The sequence below is a fragment of the Prionailurus viverrinus genome, chromosome D1, assembly GCF_022837055.1.
Source record: "Prionailurus viverrinus isolate Anna chromosome D1, UM_Priviv_1.0, whole genome shotgun sequence".
NCBI classification, from domain to species: domain Eukaryota; kingdom Metazoa; phylum Chordata; class Mammalia; order Carnivora; family Felidae; genus Prionailurus; species Prionailurus viverrinus.
Window position 1 is genome coordinate 17,058,377 of NC_062570.1, and position 21,816 is coordinate 17,080,192.

At 53.4% G+C, this 21,816-nt stretch overlaps 1 protein-coding gene across 1 annotated transcript in view; it reads left to right on the forward strand.

The window, feature by feature from the left end:
• The first annotated feature begins 3,203 nt into the window (after positions 1-3,203).
• LOC125176407 (uncharacterized) overlaps positions 3,204-21,816 on the forward strand; it is a 139,669-nt gene continuing 121,056 nt past the window's right edge. The window contains exon 1 of the mRNA XM_047877768.1: positions 3,204-3,365. Coding sequence (XP_047733724.1) covers positions 3,204-3,365 — 162 coding nt within the window. The remainder of the gene's footprint in view (positions 3,366-21,816) is intronic.

The following is a 21,816-nucleotide window of genomic DNA, read 5'->3' on the forward strand; positions in this document are numbered from 1 at the left end:
AAGCAGGAACGAAGGTATGGAGGGGCTCACTGGTAATGGGAGTCAGCGGGGAAAACTCTGGTTGGAATGGGACAGAGCCGGGCTGGCAGTGCGGGGAATGCTTGCATTGGAGTGATGGAGTGGAGCACGTGGAGGCGAGATCTGGTCACTCCCAAGGGGCCTGGGCCCCGGAAGGCTTGAGGCGTGTCTCTGGGCCGGGGAGCCCTCCCTCAGTACTTGGGGGCGGGGAGCGGCTGCCCTGGGAGCCGGTCTGGAGCTGACCTAGGCCCTGCCTGCAGCCCAGACATAGGCAATGCTTTGTTCAAATGGGTACTGACAGTTTGCTTTTTCTCTCCCCGGTTTGTGGTTGTTACCCTGCCCCCTCCGACAGTTTCTGGATACTGAGCCAGGATCTCCATGTTGCAATTACATCTCATATATTTAATTTGGAGCCTTTAATAGACTGGGGGGTGGGGTGGGGTGGGGTGGGGTAGAGGCTGCAAGGGAAGGATGGAATTAAAACCACATCCTGGGGTAACGAGATCCCCATGTAGCCTTGCTTACTTCTCCCATTCCCAGACCCTGCTGTCTGTCCTCCTTTCTGGGAGGGAAACCCTTCTCTGCCTGCCTAGTGGAAGCCAGTGGAAAATCCGGTTCACATTCCATATGTCAGCTTGTTGGCAGGCACCCGTCCCACAGCGGGAGAACTGCCAGAAGGGGAACATACTCATTTAGGATCATACTTGTGGCTGCAGCCTTGCTCTTCCGGCAGAGGGGGATTGGACAGGAAGGAACGACGGGAAGATCTCCCACCAGAGGAGAACCTGGAGGGGATGGGAGTCTGCCTTCGCCGCTGGGAGTATAGAGAATTGGGAGAAGGCTCTGCGTGATGTGACCCAGAGGAGGATCCCTGGGTGGGGCACGCCAGGGAACATATCTGGACGCTGGGAAACTGTCAATATAGGAACCAGCTGACTCAGTACAGTCAAATCCCAGTTCTCCAGGGTTGGAAGCATAGAGGGAGACTCCCACTTGCGGATCAGGGTTGGATTCTGAAGCCCCGTTTGCTTCCGGGATGCTGCTCTCCTTGGCTCGGGGACTACAGGGCTCTGTGGCCACACCCCGCTGGCTTTAGGTGGCTGGCCCAGTCTGAGCTGGAACTGGTGTCACTGCCTCAGTATCCCCAAACACAGCTGAGTCAAGACGGAACGCAAGAGTGCTCACGGTTCAGGGATGACAATGGAGAAGCAAGCATAGGAGGTAACGTGAAGCCCACCCACGTGCCAGGTACAGGGCTGCTGCTGCTGCTTCAGCTGGAGGACCTGCTCCCCCACACCTCGGGCTCTATCCTGACGCTCTGTATTTGACAGAGATCACGTTTCTCCATCTCTCCTGTCCCGGGAGAGGTCCTGAAGGGACAGCTTCCTTGGGCAACACCCAATAAGCTCTTACAACAGTCAAACACATAGCAGGAAGCTTGGTTCGTGAAACCTCCTTCCGCTGTTTTTCTGGACGCTGGGGTATTCTCTCTGGCAGGAACATAAGGTCATGTGGCCCTCCATAAGGACAAGGTCCCCATTGATGCATCCTGGTGGGTTCTTTTTTCTTTCCTTTTCTTATTAAATTTTCAATTTATTTCTCAAATTGTTCAGAAACCAAATAGTTGGTTTATTGCGGGGCCCTGCCAGAGACACCTATTTATTGGGGGTCCCACCAGAGACATACCACTGGAATCAAGATGTAATTGTGACGGGGGAAAAAAACAAACTCCAAACCATCCAAATGGGGCTTAATTCCTTAAATTATCGTGTTTCTTGGCAGGTCCTCGATTGAGGCTTCCTCTCTGGGGGGCACTCTCCATAGATCATGGCAAGGAGGTGGGGCCCAGGAAGTCTGGCCCTTCCCCCCAGCCTTCCTGGGTGACAGGACAACAGAGCTCTCTGCAGATGAACGGCGGAGCCAGCCCCCTGAGGGGCCGAGAGATGCGTGCGTGTTCTAGAATGAGAGCATAGTTCTGCCCTTTGGGCTTCTTGGAAGACGTGAGCACAGGAGAAGGCTGGGCTGGGGACTGCTGGGGGGGGGGGGCGTCCAGTGGGTGGTTGTCTTCTGGCCTCTGGGTCTCCCTTTATGCTGAGGATAAGTGATGTGGCTGTGGTGGCTGGCCACCCAGGTAGGCTTGCTGGTTCGCGGCTTGGTCCCTGTTTTTGCGAGGCTCTTTACTGGGAAGCACTTGCAGGCTCTCCGGGATGCAGCAGTGAGTAGCCTGCACCGGCCTCCTCCCTTGTGAATGTACCTCCCACAGCAGGAGGCAGACAGTCCAAGTATTAAGTAAGCGCCTTAAGATTCAGTCCCCACAGTTTTGTGCTAAGTGGGTTCCAAATAATCCCGTTATGAAACGAGAGATCACGTTCCTCTGAGGTTAACGAAAAGTGAATCATCCGGTGGGGCATGTTGATGATGGGGCAGGCTGTGCATTTGTGGGGGAGGGGGGGAGAATCAAGTCTATGAAAACAAAATTGTGGCCTGGAAACATGGTTTCTCAGCATCAGCAAGAAAAGGAGGAATGAGGTAACTGTGTTCACGTTCCTAAAAGAAGTTCTGTGTAAAGTCATTTTACAAAAATGTCTTAAGCACCTTGGCTGCGCCGATAAAGGTTCAGAGCTGTGACATTGCTCTCAGTGAGGCAGCCCAATCCAGGACTTCGACGGATGTCCTGTGTGAAGTCATTTCAGAAGTCACGTGAAAGGATCGTAAAAGCAAAAGGTCACAAACCTGCATAGTGTAAGAACACCGTGAGATTAATACATTTTCGGTCCGGAGACTTGTATTCTGCGAGCTGAAATCAAACATTGGATTTCGAAGAAGGATTTCTTTTTCTGTCGCAAAAAAAGGAGACAGGGTGCAGCTGACACTCCTAACTGAACTTGTGTGGAAATGGGAAGGTCCTCAATAAGTCATACGGTTGTTACTTCTGGGACATCCCGTGCCTGTCCCCGAAGGCGTGAAGCTGAGCTTTCCCTTGTCGGGGACAGTGGTGGCAGGTGGCTGGAGGACAGGAGGGAACCCCGATGGTGCTGTGTGTGCTGGGTTTTTCCTGGAATTCTGACTCCATGCCAGAAGCTGTTAGAGCGGGAGACAGAGACTGACAGAGGGGCCCGGCTGGACAGACTGACCAGGACGGCTGGGGAAGCCTTTCCGAGGAGCGAGGAGCGAGAGCAGCGTCGATGGGAAGGAATGAGGTGCTGGTGGGGTGCACGGCTGTGGACGGACTAGAGAAGGTGGTGCTGGGCGAATCCCAAGGCAGCGGCTGGAGGGAGTCCGGCCTGCCTCAGTGTACCCTGTGGCGAAACCCAGCCGTTTTCGTCTGGCTGCTACTTCTCTTCCAGGTACCGGTTGCATTGCTCATGGTCAGTCCACTTTCCGGCTCCTGTGTCCTCCTGACTTTGGCCCACGGTGACCTCTCTGGTCTCTTCCTACCTCTCCCTCAACCCTAGGAAGTAGGTTCTGCGATTATCCTTGTTTTCCTGCGACAAGACAGACCAAGTTAGGTGACTTGCCCAAGGTCACACAGAGAAGGTCAAAGCCAGGCAGTCTTGGCTGCAGAGCAGTTTTCTTCACCTAGACCACCCTAAACTGCACCTCACACGTGTGCTGCCACTGTGGCTCCTGCCCCCACCCCTGGCGCTGACCGCGCACCTTGTGGGTGTATCTCCATCCACCTGACCTTGATCGGCCACTGCTGGGGCATCTGCAAGTGCTCGGGACCGGCTGGGGTGTGCTGAGAGGAGTCGGGGAGGGCTCAGTGGCTGCAGCTGCTCACGCCCAGGTGCTCTGAATCCCGTGGGCTCTCTGGAGTCATCGCAGCCTCCCGGGCCATGGTGCGTGGTGAAGGGGCTTCCTGAGATTTCTTACACCTATGCCAGGTTCTGGTCACTGTGATCATCATCACTAGTGAGCACCGACCGTGTGCCAGACTCTGGGCTTATGCTTTCATTTCAAGGCAACCCTTGGAGCAGGATGCAGTTTCCAGTTATGACTTCTCTGACTTCAGGGTGACAAGGTATCTGTTGCTCGAATACCCAGAGATTGGGGCATTGGGGCGCTCACAGGCGTCAAGGTGGTTCTAGCAATGGCCTCTGCCATCCCTGCTTCTCTCTGCAATCCATTCCCATCGGCACCAGCCAGGCTGCTCAACACACTGAGATTTCTGCTTCCAAGTCCTACTGGAACAGAGCCTCAGCCAACATCACATGGCCTTTTGCTCTTAGCCCCCACGAGCATTTGCTGTGTCCTGCTGTACCTGTTAGTTCGAAGTTCCCAGGAAGAGGGAGACCCCACCCAGGGTGTGCACGGGGACTGCCCTTTAACTTGGCAGGGTGTTGTAAGCAGGACAAGCAATGATAGTTGTCACTGGTGTAATATCACTATCTCCACTTTATAGAAGGGGAAGCTAGGGTTGAGAGAGGTTAAATAACCTGCCAAAGGTCACACAGCAGGTTGGGACAGAGCTGCAATGAGAATTCAGAGCCACCAGACTCCACAGCCTCTTTCGTGGGCTGTTGGGAGTCCCCAGGCCTAAATTCTAACTTGAGACCCCCTCCTGTTCTTTCCTCCTCCCTTACGCTCGGTTCTCCCAGGCCTCTCCATTCTTGCTTCCTTCTCTGGTTTCTGGAAGTGCAATTCCTCAATATCCTGCCTCCCAACCAGGTAGGCAGGAGAGGAAGACCTAAAATCTGCTGAATTACCTTTTTGAATTTGGCCTGTTTTCCAGGCTGTCTACTTTGTTGCTTTATCTGGAATTTCTTATTATTGATTTTTGTAGTAACCTTATGAAGTATGTACTATTAAACCCTCCATTCTTTCCTGGGGGTGTATAGTGTGGTGACCATAGTTAGGAATACTGTATTGTAGGGGCACCTGGGTGGCTCAGTCCCACCAGCTGAGCGCCCTGGATGCTCAGTGAAGCATCCGACTCTTGATTTCTGCTCAGGTCGTGATCTCATGGTCGTGGGATTGAGCCCTGCACTGGGCTCTGCGCTGACAGTGCAGAGCCTGCTTGGGATTCTCCCTCTCCCCTTCCGCCGCCCTCACTCTCTCTCTCAAAATAAATAAGTTAAAAAAAGAAAAAAACAGAACACTGTATTGTATATTTGGAAGTTGCTAAGAAAGTGGATCTTAAAAGTCCTCATCCTAAGAAAAAGATTTTTTGTTAACAATGTGAGGTGATGGATGTTAACTAGAATTATTGTGGGAATCATTTTGCAACATACACACATATCGAATCATTGTGTTGTATGCCTGAAACTGATATCTGATATGTCAATTATATCTCAATAATAAAAAAGATGAATAAGTTTTGAGGATCAAATTTACAACGTGCTGATTATTAGCTAATAATAGTGTATTATATACTTGAATGTTGCTAGGAGAGTAGATCTTAAATGTTCCTCACTACAAAAAAGAAATAGTAATTATGTCATAGGAAGGAGGTGTGTTGGTTATGCTATGTTGGTTATCTGTCATATTGCTATATATAAAATGTATCAAGTGAATACATTATACGTCTTAGACTTACACAGTGTTATATGTCAGATGTATCTCTATAAAGTTAGAAAAAATGACCCCCCCTCCAACAAAACCAACCCCCCCCCCTGCCATTTTACAGATTGGAAAAAAGAGACTAAGAAAAATCAAGTAGGGGGGCACCAGGTGGCTCAGTCGGTTAAGCGTCTAACTTCGGCTCAGGTCATGATCTCACGGTTTGTGAGTTCGAGCCCCACATTGGGCTCTGTGCTGCTAGCTTGGAGCCTGGAGCCCACTTCAGATTCTGTGTCTCCCTCTCTCTCTGCCCCTCTCCTGCTCACGGTCTGTCTCTGTCTCTCAATAATAACGTTAAAAAATTTTTTTTTAAAAAAAAAGAAAAATCAAGTAGGTTATTCAGAGTCTCTGAGCTAGTCTGTGCAAGGGCCAGGATTGGAAGGTCGCTGGGAGGCAGTGACATCTAAGCCTCTGTTACTCCAGGAGCAGGGGAGTTAAGCAGGTGAAATCTGTGTTGGCAGGATTGTATGGGGGATGAGTCAGGAGGGGAGGGGTGTTTCAGGCGAGGGAAAGCCTGTGCAAAGGTCTGCAGCATCTACTCTGTGCCCCACCTGGTAGAGACCAGACAAGAAGATGGAAACACCATGAGCATCTCAAAGACCAGGGCTATTCTCATTCCCCTGCGTATGTCCATTGTCTGCCCGTCGTCAGGTGCACGATATGGCTCACAAATATTTTTTGGGGCCGGGGAACTTTTGGGGAGTTGCTCAGTGACAAGGAAGAGGGACTGTGCTGGGAAACTTTGCCGTACCCCTTCCTGCCAGCACTTTCCCTTGCGGCTTGGCAGATGTCCCAGGAAAACGGACTCACACCCTTCCCACCAGCCTTAGGATGCTGCCCTTGCCTGAGTTTGGACGTGATGTCCAAAGATCATTCAGCCGGTGTCTCCTGACCTTTTTTGAGGCCACACGTGTCTCTGAATAGCTTGGGAGAGTTATTACCTGGAGAAAGCACACATGCTGCACCTACATGATTTGACACGGAGCGTCCTGAGGCCTCCCCTGGGAGGTTGCCCTGTGTGGAGCCCAGAACCCCCCCTTCTTCCACCCCTGCCTGGACCCTCTCCCTCTGGAGTGTGATATGAGTTGGATCAGATGTCGGTTTGGGAAAGCTCGAAACCGGGCTCTGCCTCTATCTCGTGCCCGCAGCTGGGCCTTGAACAGCCCATGCTACTTCCAAGCTGCTGCTGCCAAGCCGGGGGGCCCCCCTCGCGCCCCCCCCGGTCCCCCCTCCCTGGGGCCCCTCCCTTCGGTCAGCTTTGCTCCACCCCGGCTCCCCCCTTTCTCTTCTGCTTCTGCCAGCTGCCTGGGGAAATCCAGAGCATCCAGGATCTCCAGTAGGAATGGCCCCCATTCCTGCCCAGGCCTCACCAGCCCCGCCCTCCTTCCCTTCCCCTCCCTTTCCGTACTGTGATGTATGTGATCTTCCTTCCTGTTGTCCCATTGTGCCCCTACTTCAAGTGTTGTTTTTAAGTTTATTTATTAATCTTGAGAGAGATTTGATTCACGCACAGAAGCGGGGAGGGGCAGAGAGAGAGAGAGAGAGAGAGAGAGAGGCGGCGGGGGGGGGGGGGGGGGGGGGAATCCCAAGCAGGCCCTGCCCTGTCAGCTCCGAGGCCCCTCCCCGTCCTGACGCGGCTCAAACCCATGAACCAGGAGATCATGACCTGGGTCAAAACCAAGAGTTGGACACTTAGCCGACTGAGCCATCCGGGCGCCCCCAAGAGTTTGTTAAAAAATGTCGTTAGGACTTCTGTTTTCTTTTTAATCCCCTCCTGTGTTCATTTTCCTTTCTAATCTGCTGGGGTTACATCATTTCTACCATCCTCTTGCTGAACTCTAAACTGCCTTTTACCACTTTGCCCTTTTGCTGCTCCTGCTGAGCCAACCCCCAGGCCTAGATTGCCTCGGGGCAGGAATCCTTTCCAACCAGTTCGCTGTTCCTCAGGCTTGCTTTTCTCTCCCTTCTCACGCTTGTGCTCCAAACCCCCCTTCCCTCCCTCCCTCTCTGGGCTGTTTTCTACTTCCCAGGGACAATGGCACTCTGAGAGTGGACCACAGTCCTGGGTGTGTGTGTGGGGGTGGGTGGGGGGAGGAGGGAAGGGACCGAAGTGAGTGGTCCCCAGTAGTACCCATGGAGACCCCTCCCCCCAAGGCATTGACTCCCACCTGTGGACACCCTTCTACTTGGCCCACTGAGGCCACGGGCTGCCCTGTGTGGAGCGGGACACAGGAAAGCCACTCCGTCCCTTGATCGCCCACCCCTAAGGAAGGCAGACCGAACAGAAGGGGCTGGGGGTGGGGTGGGCAGCCCTGTGGACTCAGCTGCCCTCTGGCCCGTGCTGGCCCCTGAGCACTGCTGGAGAAAGCATACCCTTGGGCAGTGGGCCAGTCTCCTTCACTGACATTTCATGGTCTTTACCTGGGTGTGAAGTCCCGCCTAGAAATCACTTGAGCATTCCAGACGTCCCATGCAGCCGCCCGCCTGCCCGACACTTCCCCTTGGATATCTCACAGGGATCTCATACGAGGTGTGTCCAAAACTCAATTCCTGATTTTCTTCCCCTACCTGTCCCACTGCCAGCCTTCCCTCATCTCAACACTCAGTTCCTGTCTGACCTGGAATCGCCCGTGGTACTTCCCTTCCTCCCCCGTCCTCTTTCCATCCGTCACCGAGCCCGAACCTTTTCCTCCTCAGCGTCTCACAGCTCCAGCGGCCCCTCTTCTCCCTGCTGTGCCTGCGTCTCCACACCCCCTCACTTCTCTCCTGGACACTCCTCCCTGGAGCTCCCAGGGCGGGTGCTGTCTCCTCTGGTCCTGCCCCACCCCATCCCGACCTCTCCCATCTGCTTCTCGGATCACACCTCTCCCTGCTGAAAACCCATCAATGGGGCCCCGTTGCTGTCAGGAAAAAATGCAAACCCCTCCTACGACCTCCAGGGCCCTCCCTTCCCTGGATGCTCCGTACCCAGACCTTTTGGTTTCTTGCAGTCCTCTGAACTCATCCCTCTTCCTGGAACACATCACCTGCCCTGCTTGACTGCCACCACCACTGTGCCTGGGAGTGGGTCAGTGATCACCCCTGTATGGGGGATGCTGGGCACACGTGGTCGGAAGCGTGAGGCCAGAGCCTGGGGGCTGCCCTCCGCGAGCTCCTCACCTGACCGGAGGGATGGTAAACATAGGAGACCCAGGATGCACACATAAACCTTCACACAAAGCTTTCCCCAGAGGCACACAAGTAAGGGCACCATTACTGTGGTTAGGCCAATCCAGAGACCTGGCCCAATGTCATCGCCATCGTCATTGGCAATCACCAGCAGCGACAGATTATGACAGCTACTGTTCATTGCATACCAGTCATGTGCCCGGCTTTAGACATTGGACCTTAGCAGTCCCTCGCCATTGCCCTGAGACTCAGCAAGGGTAACGACATCGCCTCTTTGGGATCTGTTATGGTTTGAATCGTGTCCGCCTAAAATTTCCTATGATGAGCTCCTCACCCCTGTACCAGGGAATGTGATTGTGTTTGGAGATAGGGCCTTTATAGATGTGGTCAAGGTAAAACGAGACCTGTGAGGAGCTAAATTTCTCTTGAAGCAGCCCCAGTCCCTGGTACTGACTAGAGCAGCCCCGGCAAACAAATACAGGATCTAACAGCTGGAAGAGACCTCAGAGTCTCAGAAGAGACCTCAGGTCACTGTTGACCCACTTCTTCTCACTGAAGGGGAGATGAGGCCCTGAGAGGGGAAGTGCAAGGCCATAAAACAAGTCAAAGACAGGACTTCCGGCCTAAGGCTCCTCAGACCAGGATGCCAGGGCTGGGTGCCAGAGCAAGTGGATCTGGGGGAGGAGGGGAGAGGGACGCCTTCCTGGGGGCAGGGAGAGAACTGTTCAGTAGTCACTCCTTATGCGAGGTCTCAGTTGCTGATGTCAGCTGTGATCAGGAAGCAGATGATGTATTGGCAGAAGGTCAATAGCCTAAGGTTACCTCACAGTGCTCACGTCATTCACCTGTCTACCTCATCACGTGGGCATTTTATCCTCTCCCATCATCATCACAAGAAGGGTGTGTGGGGCGCCTGGGTGGCTCAGCTGGTTAAGCGCCTGACCCTTGATTTCAGCTCAGGTCGTGATCTCATCATGGTTCGTCGGTTCGAGCCCCGCATCAGGCTCCGTGCTGACAGCATGGAGCCTGCTCGGGATTCTGTCTCTCTCCCTCTCTCTCTGCCCCTCCCTGACTGATGCTTTCTCTCTCTCTGAAAATAAATAAATACATTTTATAAAAAAAAAATGCAAGAAGGGTGTGTATGCTGCAATAAGGTATTTGGAGAGAAAGAGACCACACTCACGTACTTTTTATGACAACGTGTTGAAGTTCTAGTTTATTGTGGTTGTTCATCTCTTACTGTACCTAATAAATGAAACTTTATCATAGGTGTGTATGTATAGGAAAACAGCCTGTATAGGGTTCAGTACTATCCGTGGTTTAGGCAGACACTGGGGGTCTTGGAACTGGGGGGTCTTCGAACTGGAGGTCTTGGAGGAGGAAAGATGGTACCTGGAAACCTGACTGAGAAATGCCTGGGAAGTTTCCTGACCTGGCAGGGGCAGGCGAGGGCCTCGAGGCGCTCGGTGGATGCAGAGGGTGTGAAAGAGGAAAGGCTGGACACAGGAAGAGAGGAGGCAGCTTGGCCCTCCCCCAGGACCTTTGAGTTGCCCTGCTGGAAGTTGTTTCGAGAGCCTGAGAGGAATTGGGCTTAATAGGAAGGAGTGATCAAGAGTCCAATCTGTCCAGAGGTGGGCTACCCCAGGAGGCGTGGAAGGGGCAGAACTTGTTCAGCAAATATTTACTCAGCACCCACCTCGGTGCAGGCTCAGTTTGGGGGGCGGGGGATCCAGTGGTGACCGGACGGACATGGTCCCCAGGAGCCTCTCAGAGCTCACCGTCTGCCCAAGACAGCAGGAATGAAGAACATAATTACACCTGCAATCCCGACAGAGGCTAAGGCGAGGCTCCGAGGGCTCCGAGAACATTGACCCCGCAGGGCATTCAGAAAGGCTGGAGGATGGTAAGGAGGGAGAACGGTCCTCGCTCTGCACAGGGAGGGGTGCAGTGTGGAGGCTGCCCAGCTAGCGGGAGTGAGAAGCGGCCATGGGCTGGCATGACACTGAATGCAGCCGGAGTTCCAGGAGGCTGGTCATTACAGCTGCTGAGACCACAGCAAAGGCCTTGAACTTTGCCCTGAGGGTGGTATAAAGCCACTGGAGGGGTTTGGGTGGGGGAGTGATGGGAATCCATTTATTTATTTATTTATTTATTTATTTATTTATTTATTTATTTATTGAGAGAGAGACAGAGAGAGACAGAGAGAGCGAGAGCGAGCAGGGGAGGGGCAGAGGGAGAGAAAATCCCAAGCAGACTCCACGTTCGGCTCAGAGCCCGACGCAGGGCTCAATGTCAGGAACCATGAGATCATGACCTGAGCCGAGATCCTTAGCCGACTGAGCCACGCGGGCGCCCCTCCACTTAGGTTTTGAAAAGGCCGTTCTGGCTGTGGTGTGGACAGGAGCAACAACAGAGAGCAGCTGGGAATGCGAGATGGGCGCCCGGGAAGGAGGGCGGTGGGCCCGGGCTGGAGAGTGGCGCTGGCCCTTGGGAGCAGGGGCAGAGTCGACAGGCCCCGTGGAGCTTGGCTGGGGTGGGAGTGGTGGAGGCTGACCGAGGGCCGCTGGGTGTGTGCCATGTTCACTCACGGCATGGAGACCAGGGGTCATCGTTGGGCATGTACAATGTTAGGTCCCTGAAGACATCCAGGAGATGAGTAGAAGGAAGTGGATAGGCTGGTTTGGAACCGAGGAGAAAGATTGAGGCAAAAGGCTTAGTTTGAGAATTCAGGCTGAGTCATGGGAACGGATGTTGCTGCTCAGGAAATGTGCATCCAGGGAGAGGAGGAGAAGCCTGAAACGGAGCTTTGAGAAATACCCACACCTACAGAATGATCATCAGAGGGGGAGCTTCTCTGAGCTTTCTTGTCTGTAAAATGGGTCTAACGATTTGAGTTGCTGTAAGGATTGGGTAAGACGAAGTATCTACAGTGTTTGACACAGCGTTGGTGCTCATCGAGAGTTCTCGTACGTGGGGTGGTTCCGCAGTGGCCTTCCTCCTCGGTCACGTTGATTTACGAACGGCCCTTCCAAAGGTGTGAGCAGAGGCTTGGGCTGCTTTGTCGCTGACTGCAGCACCGTACCAGATGTTAGATTCTGCTACTGCAGCTGAAGGATCCCCTTGTATTTTTAGCCCTGCTGGCTGCTCACAGGCATGGGCTCAGCCAAGATCTCTGGATCTATGTGAGGGAGGCTTTGAAACCAAGAGCCTCCTGGGAAAGATGGAAAGGAGGGGACCAGGCCCTGCAGCAGGAACTGAGGGTGGTCCTCAGACCTAGCATCTGTTTGTGCCCCCAAGAGCAGGGAAATCAAATCGGCAGGCGCCCCCGGCCCCGCCCTTCAGTGCTCTGGGCTTCCTCTGCAGGTGTCTCGAAAGGGAGGACGTGGCTGGAGATGGGGAATGGGAGGGAAGGGGCAGGTTTGAGGATATGCTGGGTTGAGGAGGGGAGGGTCTCCAGGCTAGGGTGTGCATGCGCTGGGTCCCCCATCCAAGTCTCTTACACCTTTTCAGTAAGCCTGATGCCCTGTCTGCTGCCTCTGACGGAGGGAGTCTGACATGGACAATCTTGGAGAAGCTGGACTCCTGGCTCGTGGGCGGTGGCTGGGGCAACACCGCCCCCTCATGGCTTGCTCTGAGAGTGCAGCCAGTGGTTGTGCCCAGGGGCGCTGGCCCCACCATCGTCCAGGTCCACAGGCTGCCTCTAGTCCTTGGCTGTCTTTGGAAGCCTGTCAGTCTGTCTCCAGCTGTGTGTACCTAAGAGTGGCCCTTTGTTTTTGGCTTGTGTTAGCCGTCACTGGTGGGTGTATCTCTGTCTATCTGTCCTGATGGCTTGGGCTGCCTGTCCCTGTGTCTGTGAGCACCACCTCCTGTCTCTGTAGACTTACTATCAGTCTCCGGCTCACTTTCTGCCCAGGTCTCTGTTTCTGCATCTTCTTCTGTCTCTGATTTGCTCCTTGCCCTCCCCTGCTCTGTCCCTGTGTCCGGGAGTTGGGGTCACAGCTGCCCTCCCCCTTTATTGTTGGACTGATTCTTGAGAAAATCTGGGCTTTTCAGTTTTTTCCGTGATGAGTCAGGAATTCCTGGAGGGATCAGGGCTCAGGCCCCACCCAGTAGTGACCTCAGAGAGGATGCAGGAGGTCAGAGGAGCCTTTGGTCAGGCTGGAGACTGTGGCAGGATTTCCCAAAATATGCTCAAGGGGCTGGCTGGGGCTGGGTGCATTCCAGTGGACATCTGAGAAGAATGATGAGCTCCACCAGTGTGGAGCTGTGCTGTGGGGCCGTTCTGGCTGCTGCCTGTGTGAGAGCTTTCCTATTCTCCATAATCCTCACCAGGCTTTCTGTTGCCTCAGGGCCTTTGCACAAGTGATTTTTCCTTTTTGGAATAGTCTTCCCCTAGGCCTCAGCTTAGAAACTACTTTCTCTAGGAAGTCTTCCCTGATTTATACTGTCTGAGATGGGGTCCTCCTTTATGCAGTACCCTATACTTGGTTCCCATTATTACCTGGTTTTAGTTTCACTTCCCAACTTGTGTGTCTATTGCTGTATCATCAATGTTTGGCCCTTTTTGGATGTCAGTAAATACTTGTTGAAAGAACATTCTGGCGTTCCACCTGGCCCCACCAAATGTTTCCTCCCTGAAGCCTTCCCTTCCCCCTCTATGCTCCCATAGCTCCTAGGACTGTGCTGTCCAATCCAATATAGTAGCTGTTAGTTGGTTACATTTAAATTTTTTTTTAACATTTATTTATTTTTGAGACAGAGAGAGACAGAGCATGAACGGGGGAGGGTCAGAGAGAGAGGGAGACACAGAATCCGAAACAGGCTCCAGGCTCTGAGCGGTCAGCACAGAGCCCGACGCGGGGCTCAAACTCACGGACCGTGAGATCATGACCTGAGCCGAAGTCGGACGCTCAACCGACTGAGCCACCCAGGTACCCCAGTTACATTTAAATAAATAAACTTAAGGAAAATTAGAAATTCAGTTCCTCAGTCACGTTAGCCACATTTCATTTTTTTAAATGTTTATTTTTGAGTGAGAGAGAGAGAGAGGGAGAGAGAGAGAGAATGGGGGAGGGGCAGAGAGAGGGAAGGAGACACAGAATCCGAAGCAGGCTCCAGGCTCTGAGCTGTGAGCAGAGTCCACTGCAGGGTTCAAACTCACGAACCGTGAGATCATGACCCGAGCCAAAGTCAGACGCTTAACCAACTGTCCCACATAGCCACATTTCAGATGCTCAGTGTTCACTGTGGTTAGGGGCTACTGATGTACTGAACAGTGCAGATATGGAACATTAGCATCATGACAGCAAGTTCCACTGGTCAGCACTGTCTTAGAATAATCTTTGGAAACTGCTCCTTTTCTGAGATTCCTTCTTACCCTGGGAGGAAGAAGAAGGACATAATGGGTCCCTCTCAGGATCCCTAAGGCCTGGCACTATCAGGGAATATGTGTTTGTTAGATGGGTGGATGGCAAGTTGCCTCGGGCTCCCAGGGGCCCAGGAAGGTGGCAGGGGTGCCTCTGAGCTGACCAGGGGAGCTCGCGTGCTGGTCTGTGGAGACGTGGCTCTGCTCCAGGTTCTGCAAGTGGACAGAGGGCCTTTGGGGGCCCTCAGCCTGAAAACTTGCGGCTGCAAGAGCTTGGAGATTCCTGCAGGTGAGTGATGGACCGTAGGCCAGACTTTGAGGCCTCTTGTTTTGGGGAGAGCTCCGAGCTGTGTGGTAGGTGAAAGTAGCCAGGTCGGCTGGCAGTGAATGAACCACAGAAGGGTTCCAGTCCTCCAGGGCGGCTGTCGGGGGCTGCCCTTTTGCAGAATTGAGCCCTAGGAGAGGGGCCAGGGCCCTGGGAGAGGGATGGGGCAGCTGCAAGGCAGGAAGGAGTTGAGGCAGGTCTGCGAGGCCCCTCTGCCCCAATCCCTCCTCAGCAGCTGGGCTTGGACAGTCATGGCAATTGGGGTCAGAGCAGGGTTCTGACCTGGCAGGATCAAGAAGAGCTCACGGAGGGCCTCTGTCCTGTCCCTGTGACCTCCTCTCCACTTGGTGCCCTGGAAGGCTCTGGCAAGAGTCCTGCTTTGTTTGGGCTGCTCTGAGGGGAAAGGGACTTGCCCACCCCTGGGCAGGAGAGAGGGAGGTCAGGCCCACCACACACACACACGCACACACACATGCACACACACACACACACACACAAGCACACACGCATGCACAGATATTTATATAAACACACAGACATACTGACAAATGCTCACATATGCATATGCTTACACACACACACACACACACACACACACACACACACACACACTCAGATACAGCTCCCTAACCAATCCCTTTAATGGCTTGCAGTGCTCCCTGGATACTCTGTGATTTTGTCTGACAAGCTTGGAACTGGCCTCCGGGAGACAGGACAGGGTGGGGATCTCATCTCTGACCCACATCTGAGTAGTCTGAGGCCGCAGGGTTGCTACAGGAATTCTAGGAGCCCCTGCCAGCCTGCAGCAGGCACAGAGCTCCAAGGGGGTAGAACCGAATCAGGCCTCGGAATTCGGGTGGCTTTCCAGGAAGGGGTGGTGGGCGTTTTCCTGTCCATGGACAGGGAGGTAGCAACTTGCCAGGAAGGCTGGGGAGGAGGGGGGACATGGATGGCCCACATGGGTCGGGTAACACCCTCTCCCCACCTCCACTTGTTCTGCCTGTTCCTGTCCAGTTCTTCCCTCCCCCTGGTTTCTCAGCATCTCTGTGCCCTAGAGGTTCCAGGAAAAGCTCCTGTCTGGCCTCTGGCCCAGAAACAGGCCCCAGGAGGCAGCTGGGGAAAGGCTGCCTGTTCATCTGTCTGTTGGATCCTCTCAGCTGGCAGCCCAGGGGGATGGGGCTACCTGTAAGCAGCCCAGGACTGCGGAGGAGGGGTGCAGTAGGGGAGGGTGAGGGCCGGGGGCACTTCTAGCCCGAGCCCTGTATGGCGGAGTTGACGTGTCTCAAGGTGGCTGTGTGGCATGAAGCAGGCGGGAGGGACAGCTTTCCTGATGTCCACACATTGGTCATGGGTCTGCCGGCAGCCTGGAGTTGTGCCAGGGACCGTGGGCCTGGCCGGCACTTTGTGAGGGGATCAGGGCCCAGCGCACGCGGACAGAGCTCCAGAATATGCCCCAGGGAAGGGAAAAGGAAATACTCGAAGGGTGACCTCTGGTGCATGTGAGAGCAAGAGGCCCACCCCCTTATTTTTTGCTGGGTCACCTGGACCTCCTTTGAAGGCCGAGACCTGCTGTTGTCTGGCTGTGTGATGCTGAGTGATATTCTCGCTTCGCTAGGAGGCTCTGTTGAGAAATGAGTGGACCGGTTATAAATGATGGGGGCCATGCATCCTAGGTGGGGGCCAAGTCCTAGAGGACTTGGGGGTGGAAACTCTGGAACTGAGTGAGCCCACCATTGGGATCTGGCCCAGGACTCCTTGGACGGACCCGAGGCCACTCCTCAGAACTGAGGGTTGGCTCCAGAGCTGAGGCTGGAGGGCCAGGGCTGGGGCTCCATTCGAGTCCCAGCCCAGAATCCCTTGCTCACCGAAAGCTGATGGAACAGTGTGGAGAGGCGTGGGCTTTGGCCTTCAGGAGGTGAGTTTAGGCTCCAGCTGGGGACGTAGGCCCTGTCACTGGCTTCTCTGGGCCTCAGTGTCCTCATCTGTGAAGAAAGGGTGTCGGTACCATGCGGGGCACCTGTGAACTGATGTGTGAAAGGGCCTGACACATAGGGTTAGCTCCCCTCCTCCTTCTTTGTTCCCTGAGGTTGCCCTGGCACTTTCCAATCTGGGTAAACAAGGACGGGAAGAGGGTTTCCTCTGGCTGGCACAGCCCATGGAGACTTCGGGAGACCCTGCTTTGGACCTCAACCTCCCCTGTGTCTGTGAATCAGAGATAGACTCACCTGGCCAGCTGTGCCCCACGGAGCTACCACCTGTGGCCCGAATTGATGTGCGCTCTCCTTCACCTGTGGTGGCCACCTGGGTGCCACGATTTTCAACTCAGGGGACAGGAGAAGCTTCCTGATTTCCCTGGCACCCAGCTGGGCAGGGGTGTCCCCTGCAGAGCCCGTGGACCAGTGCCTGGGTCTGTGCGAGGCAGTTGTCTCCTAGAGGAGCTTGAGTCTTGTTAGATGGGAGAATGTCAGGTGAGGTGCCTGTCTACACTTGTGGTTGGGTGAAACCCACGTTCCCAGTTGGCCTGAACGCCCAGGAGGGAAGGCATCATGTAAGCCGTCCGACCTTCCCATCCTGACCCTCGCGTCCCACCGTTTGAGTCATTCTCTTGGGATAAGTGCTGGCTTCTCTTAGCAACACCTTAATGCTGGTCCCAAAGTTGTTGTCAGACGCCATCTAGTGCACCTGCTCATTTGATAGATGAGGAAACCAAGGCTCAGAGGGCAAGGCCCAAGGGGACGCTGTGGGATGGGGGTGGGGGAGCAGAGAGCAATTAATTCAGCAAATGCACGTTGAGCACTCCCTGTGCACGAGATGGGCACCAGCAATGTGCCACGCGTGCGTAAATGCTGGCGTCTGGGTTGAGAAAGCCACAGCCTTGCCCTGGCGGAGGGCATATGGCCCTCTCAGAACGTCCCAGGACCCAGAGCTTCGGGGGCTGGGGGGAGGGAGTGAAGCAGGAGGAGGAGGAGGCCGGCCTGGACTGTGGATTCCCAGGGTGGTGGCAGCTCTCCAGGGTCAGTGTGTGATTCCACCTGGGGGCTGTGGCACCTGGGGCCGGGGATTTAGCCTTTTGTGCAGCCTTCTTGTTTGCTTGTTTAAAAACTGCTATGAAGGGAAGGGCGCCATAGTACGGAATCCATCGGGTTGTTCTGAGTTCCTATGTGGACTGTTTAGAATAGTGCCTGGTATATAGTAAATGCTATATAGGCACTTGGCTATTACCGTTATGGTGGCAGCCTCCCTGGCCTTTGGTGCCTTTTGTTTGGTGCGTTGATGAGATAGATACCTTCCTCCCTGGAAAGTGGCTGGAGAGGAACAGCTGTGGAGGAGAAGAGGGCAGGGTGGGAAGGGGAGGTGTTTCCTGCTCTCCCCTGCCTGCTTGCTCTCCCCTGCCTCGAGGTGGGGAGGGCCGGGCACAGGGAAAGCTGTTCAGGACCCGGCCATGCTCTGGTGGGACTGGCCACTGCCTCCAGGGACACAGAATTGCCTGGGCTGGCAGGACGCTGGCCTGGGGAGGAGTGGACCTATGAGTGGGGGAGGGAGCCACAGTGATTCTTTTTACATTGCAAAAGCGTTTAGGGGCCTGGGGGGCTCAGTCGGTTGAGTTGGACTCTTGATTTTGCCTCAGGTCATGATCCCAGAGTTGTGAGATCAAGTCCCGTGTTGGGGCTTGAGATTTTCTCTCTTCCTCTCTCTCTGCCCCTCTCTTGCTTGCGATCTCTCTCTCTAAAATTTAAAAAGAAAAAAAAAAGCGCCTATGCTTCATGTCACAAATTTTAAAAAAAGATAGGAACATATAAAATAAACAGTGAAAGCCCCCTCTACAACCCTTTGAACCCCTTAACTCTCCTCAACTCCTTTCCCAAAACCTACTAACCCTACTCCTCAGGACTAAACACAACTAACAGTCTAAACTGCATCCTTTCTAGACCTTTTCTGTATTGTAATAACGTAAATACGCACACATAAATACCATTTTTGTTCACACGCAAAAAAGAGAAGACAGTTACATAATATCACACACATTATTCCGCAACCTGACTTTTTCCACTTAACGAAGCGTCTCAGAAATCCTTCCATGTTACACGTATGGGCTCCTCCGTTGTCTCTATCGCGGCAACACGGCGGACCAGAATTTATTTCACTGCTTCCCCAGTAATGGACATGCGGGTGGTTTCCGATTTTTTGCTATTACTAATAATGCTCCCTGAAACATCATCATACATACATCTTGCATCTACCTGCGGCTGTTTCTGAGGCCATGTGCCCCTAGAGGAGTTGCAGACTGAAGGGGAATGTGCATTTAAAATTGTGAGGGCGAACGTGTGGGCGTCTTTAGTGTTTGTTGATGCAAACCCCCGCGTATATACCTGTGTGTTCAGGGACCAGAGCCGTGTCGCGTGGGGAGCACAGTGCCTGTAACCCAGGTCTCCACACTGTCAATGCTGGGGGAACACATGGGGTGGGACCCCCCCCCCCCACCCCAGCACACTTCGGGTTCCTCTGCCTCCCTCACGTGGACCTCAGCGCTGCCCTGCAATCCTACTAAATGTTCCCAGTCCGTTCAGTTTCTCTCTGTCTCTGTGACTCTGTCACAGTCATTTTGTGCCTTCTCTCTTGCTGGAGCCCCCCTCTTCACTCTTGGCCGATGGCCTCTCTTCCTGGGTCTCTGAGAAAAGAGCAGCCACCCAGAGAGAATGCCCACAGTCGCCCACACCACACCCACCTGCCCACCTGCGTCAGTGCCCGAGTCTTCTGTCTCTTTCCGCGGGCCAGGGCGGCCCCTCTAATCTGCACAACCAGATCTTTGAAGAAATTATTACTGAGCTATAAATTACAAAGCGTAAAATTCACCCTTTTAAAGCATACACTTCAGTGGCCTTTAGCATATTCGCAGAGTCGTGCAAACATCATGGCTACCTAATTCCAGAACATTCTTTTTTTTTTTTTTTTATAATTTTTTTTTTCAACGTTTATTTATTTCTGGGACAGAGACAGAGCATGAACGGGGGAGGGGCAGAGAGAGAGGGAGACACAGAATCGGAAACAGGCTCCAGGCTCTGAGTCATCAGCCCAGAGCCCGACGCGGGGCTCGAACTCACGGACCGCGAGATCGTGACCTGGCTGAAGTCGGACGCTTAACCGACTGCGCCACCCAGGCGCCCCAAATTCCAGAACATTCTTAATCACTCCGTATCCATTAGCAGTCACGCCCCATTCTCCCTCTCCCCAGCCCCAGGCAAACACGAACCTACCGTTTGCATGGAGAAGTCTGTGTCTGTGAATTCACCTATCCTGGACATTTCATATAAACAGAATCATACAATAGTCTTTGGTATCTGGCTTCTTTCACTTAGCATACTATTGCCAAGGTTAATCCACGTTGTAGCATGTCTCAGTATATCAGCACTCCCTTCCTTTTTTACGACCGGATGATATTCCAGTATGAACAGACCACATTTTGTCTAGCCACTCGTTAGCTGATGGACATTTGGGTGGCCCCTTTTTTGGCCATCATGAACAACGTTTCTGTGAACATCTGTGTACACATTTTCATGTGGCCGTAGGTCTTTATTTCTCGTGGGTGTACCCGGGAGTGCCATTGCTGGGCATATGCGAACTCCATGTTTAGCTTTTTGAGGAAACTGCTCAATCGTTTTCCAAAGTGGCTGTGCCATTTTATCTTCCCACTAATGGTATACGAGGGGTTCGATTTCTCTATGTCCTCACCAACACTTGTCACTGTCCTTTTTTTTTTTTTTGAGAGAGAGAGAGAGAGAGAGAGAACACAAGTGGAAGAGGGGCAGAGAGAAAGACACACACACACACACACAGAATCCGAAGCAGGCTCCAGGCTCTGAACTGTCAGCGCGGAGCCCAACACGGGGCTCGAACCCACAAACTGTGAGATCATGACCTAAGCTGAGGTTGGGTGCTTGACCGCCTGAGCCATCCAGACGCCCCTGTCTTTTGATTCTAGCCATTCCAGGGGGTGTGAGGTGGTATCTCATTGGGATGGACAACTGGATCTCATCCCTTTTTCCCTGCTCAAGGACAGTGCCCTTGTTCTTGTGATTCATCCCTACATTCTCCCTCAACAGCTTTCCCCTCTCTACCCAGTCACCCTCATCGCTTTCAAGCAAATTCTAATTTTTCCCACCTTAAAACCACCGTCTCAAGCCTCTTGACCCCACCCCCAGCTACCTTTTCATCTCCCTCCTCCCTTTTATATATATATAAAAAAAACCCACAAAAGGATTGTCTCTACTTGTCCCCCATGTGTCCCCTTTCATTCTTGCTTGCACGTCCTGCTAGCAAGCTTTGGTCCCCACCCTGTCTCCGGAATTGTTCTCTGCGTCCCGGAGCCAGTAGACCTTTCTCAGCCCTGACTTGAGGATCAGCAGCTTTTGACGTGGTTGCTCACTCCTTCCTCTTTCTTGGCTTGGGTCCTGGGACACCAGCCTTCCTGGCGCTCTCCCTTTGCGGCCCCCTCCTCTCTCTCTCGTGCTTTTCTGTGGCATCTGGCTGACACAGAGAAGTTGAGGGCTCCCTGACTCCGTCCCTGGTCCCTTCACTTTTCTTTCTACCCACTTGGATCTCATCCAGTCTTATGGCTTTACATGTCACCCAAGTGCTGATGACTCTCAGATTATAGCTCCAGGCAGGCCCTCTCCCCTTAGCTCCAAATTCATTCATCTCATCTCCCTGTCCCTTAATAGGCACTTGTTACCTGACCTGACAAGTACCAAACAAAGCTCCCACTACCTGCCATCGAGGGAGATGTGCCAATCCCACATCTCAGTAAGGGCAGTGCTGTTCTCTCTGTCGTTTAGGCCAAACCCTCAGGATCAGCCTTGACTCCTCCTTCTCTTGCATCCCAAGAAATCCTGCCACTTCTCCCCATTTGTCCCCTTAGGTACCCCCAGCCAAGCCACCACCGTCCCCTGCTTGGAGCTTGCAGTCGCCTTCTGACAGTGCCCTTGTTTCCACCCGTGCCCCCCTCAGTTTATTCTCAACTCAGTGCCCAGAGAGATCCTTTTATTTATTTATTTATTTATTTATTTTTAATTTTTTTTCCCAATGTTTGTTTATTTTTGAGAGACAGAGAGAGATAGAGCGTGAGTAGGGAAGGGGCAGAGAGAGGGGGAGACACAGAATCCGAAGCAGGCTCCAGGCTCGGAGCTGTCAGCACAGAGCCTGACGCGGGGCTCGAACCCACGAACCGTGAGATCATGACCCGAGCCGAAGTCGGACGCTCAACCGACTGAGCCACCCAGGCGCCCCATCAGAGAGATCCTTTTAAAATGCAAGTTGGATTATGGTATTTTCTGCTCAGAACGCTGCAGTGAGGTCCTACTTCACAGGACAGAAGCCGTTGCAG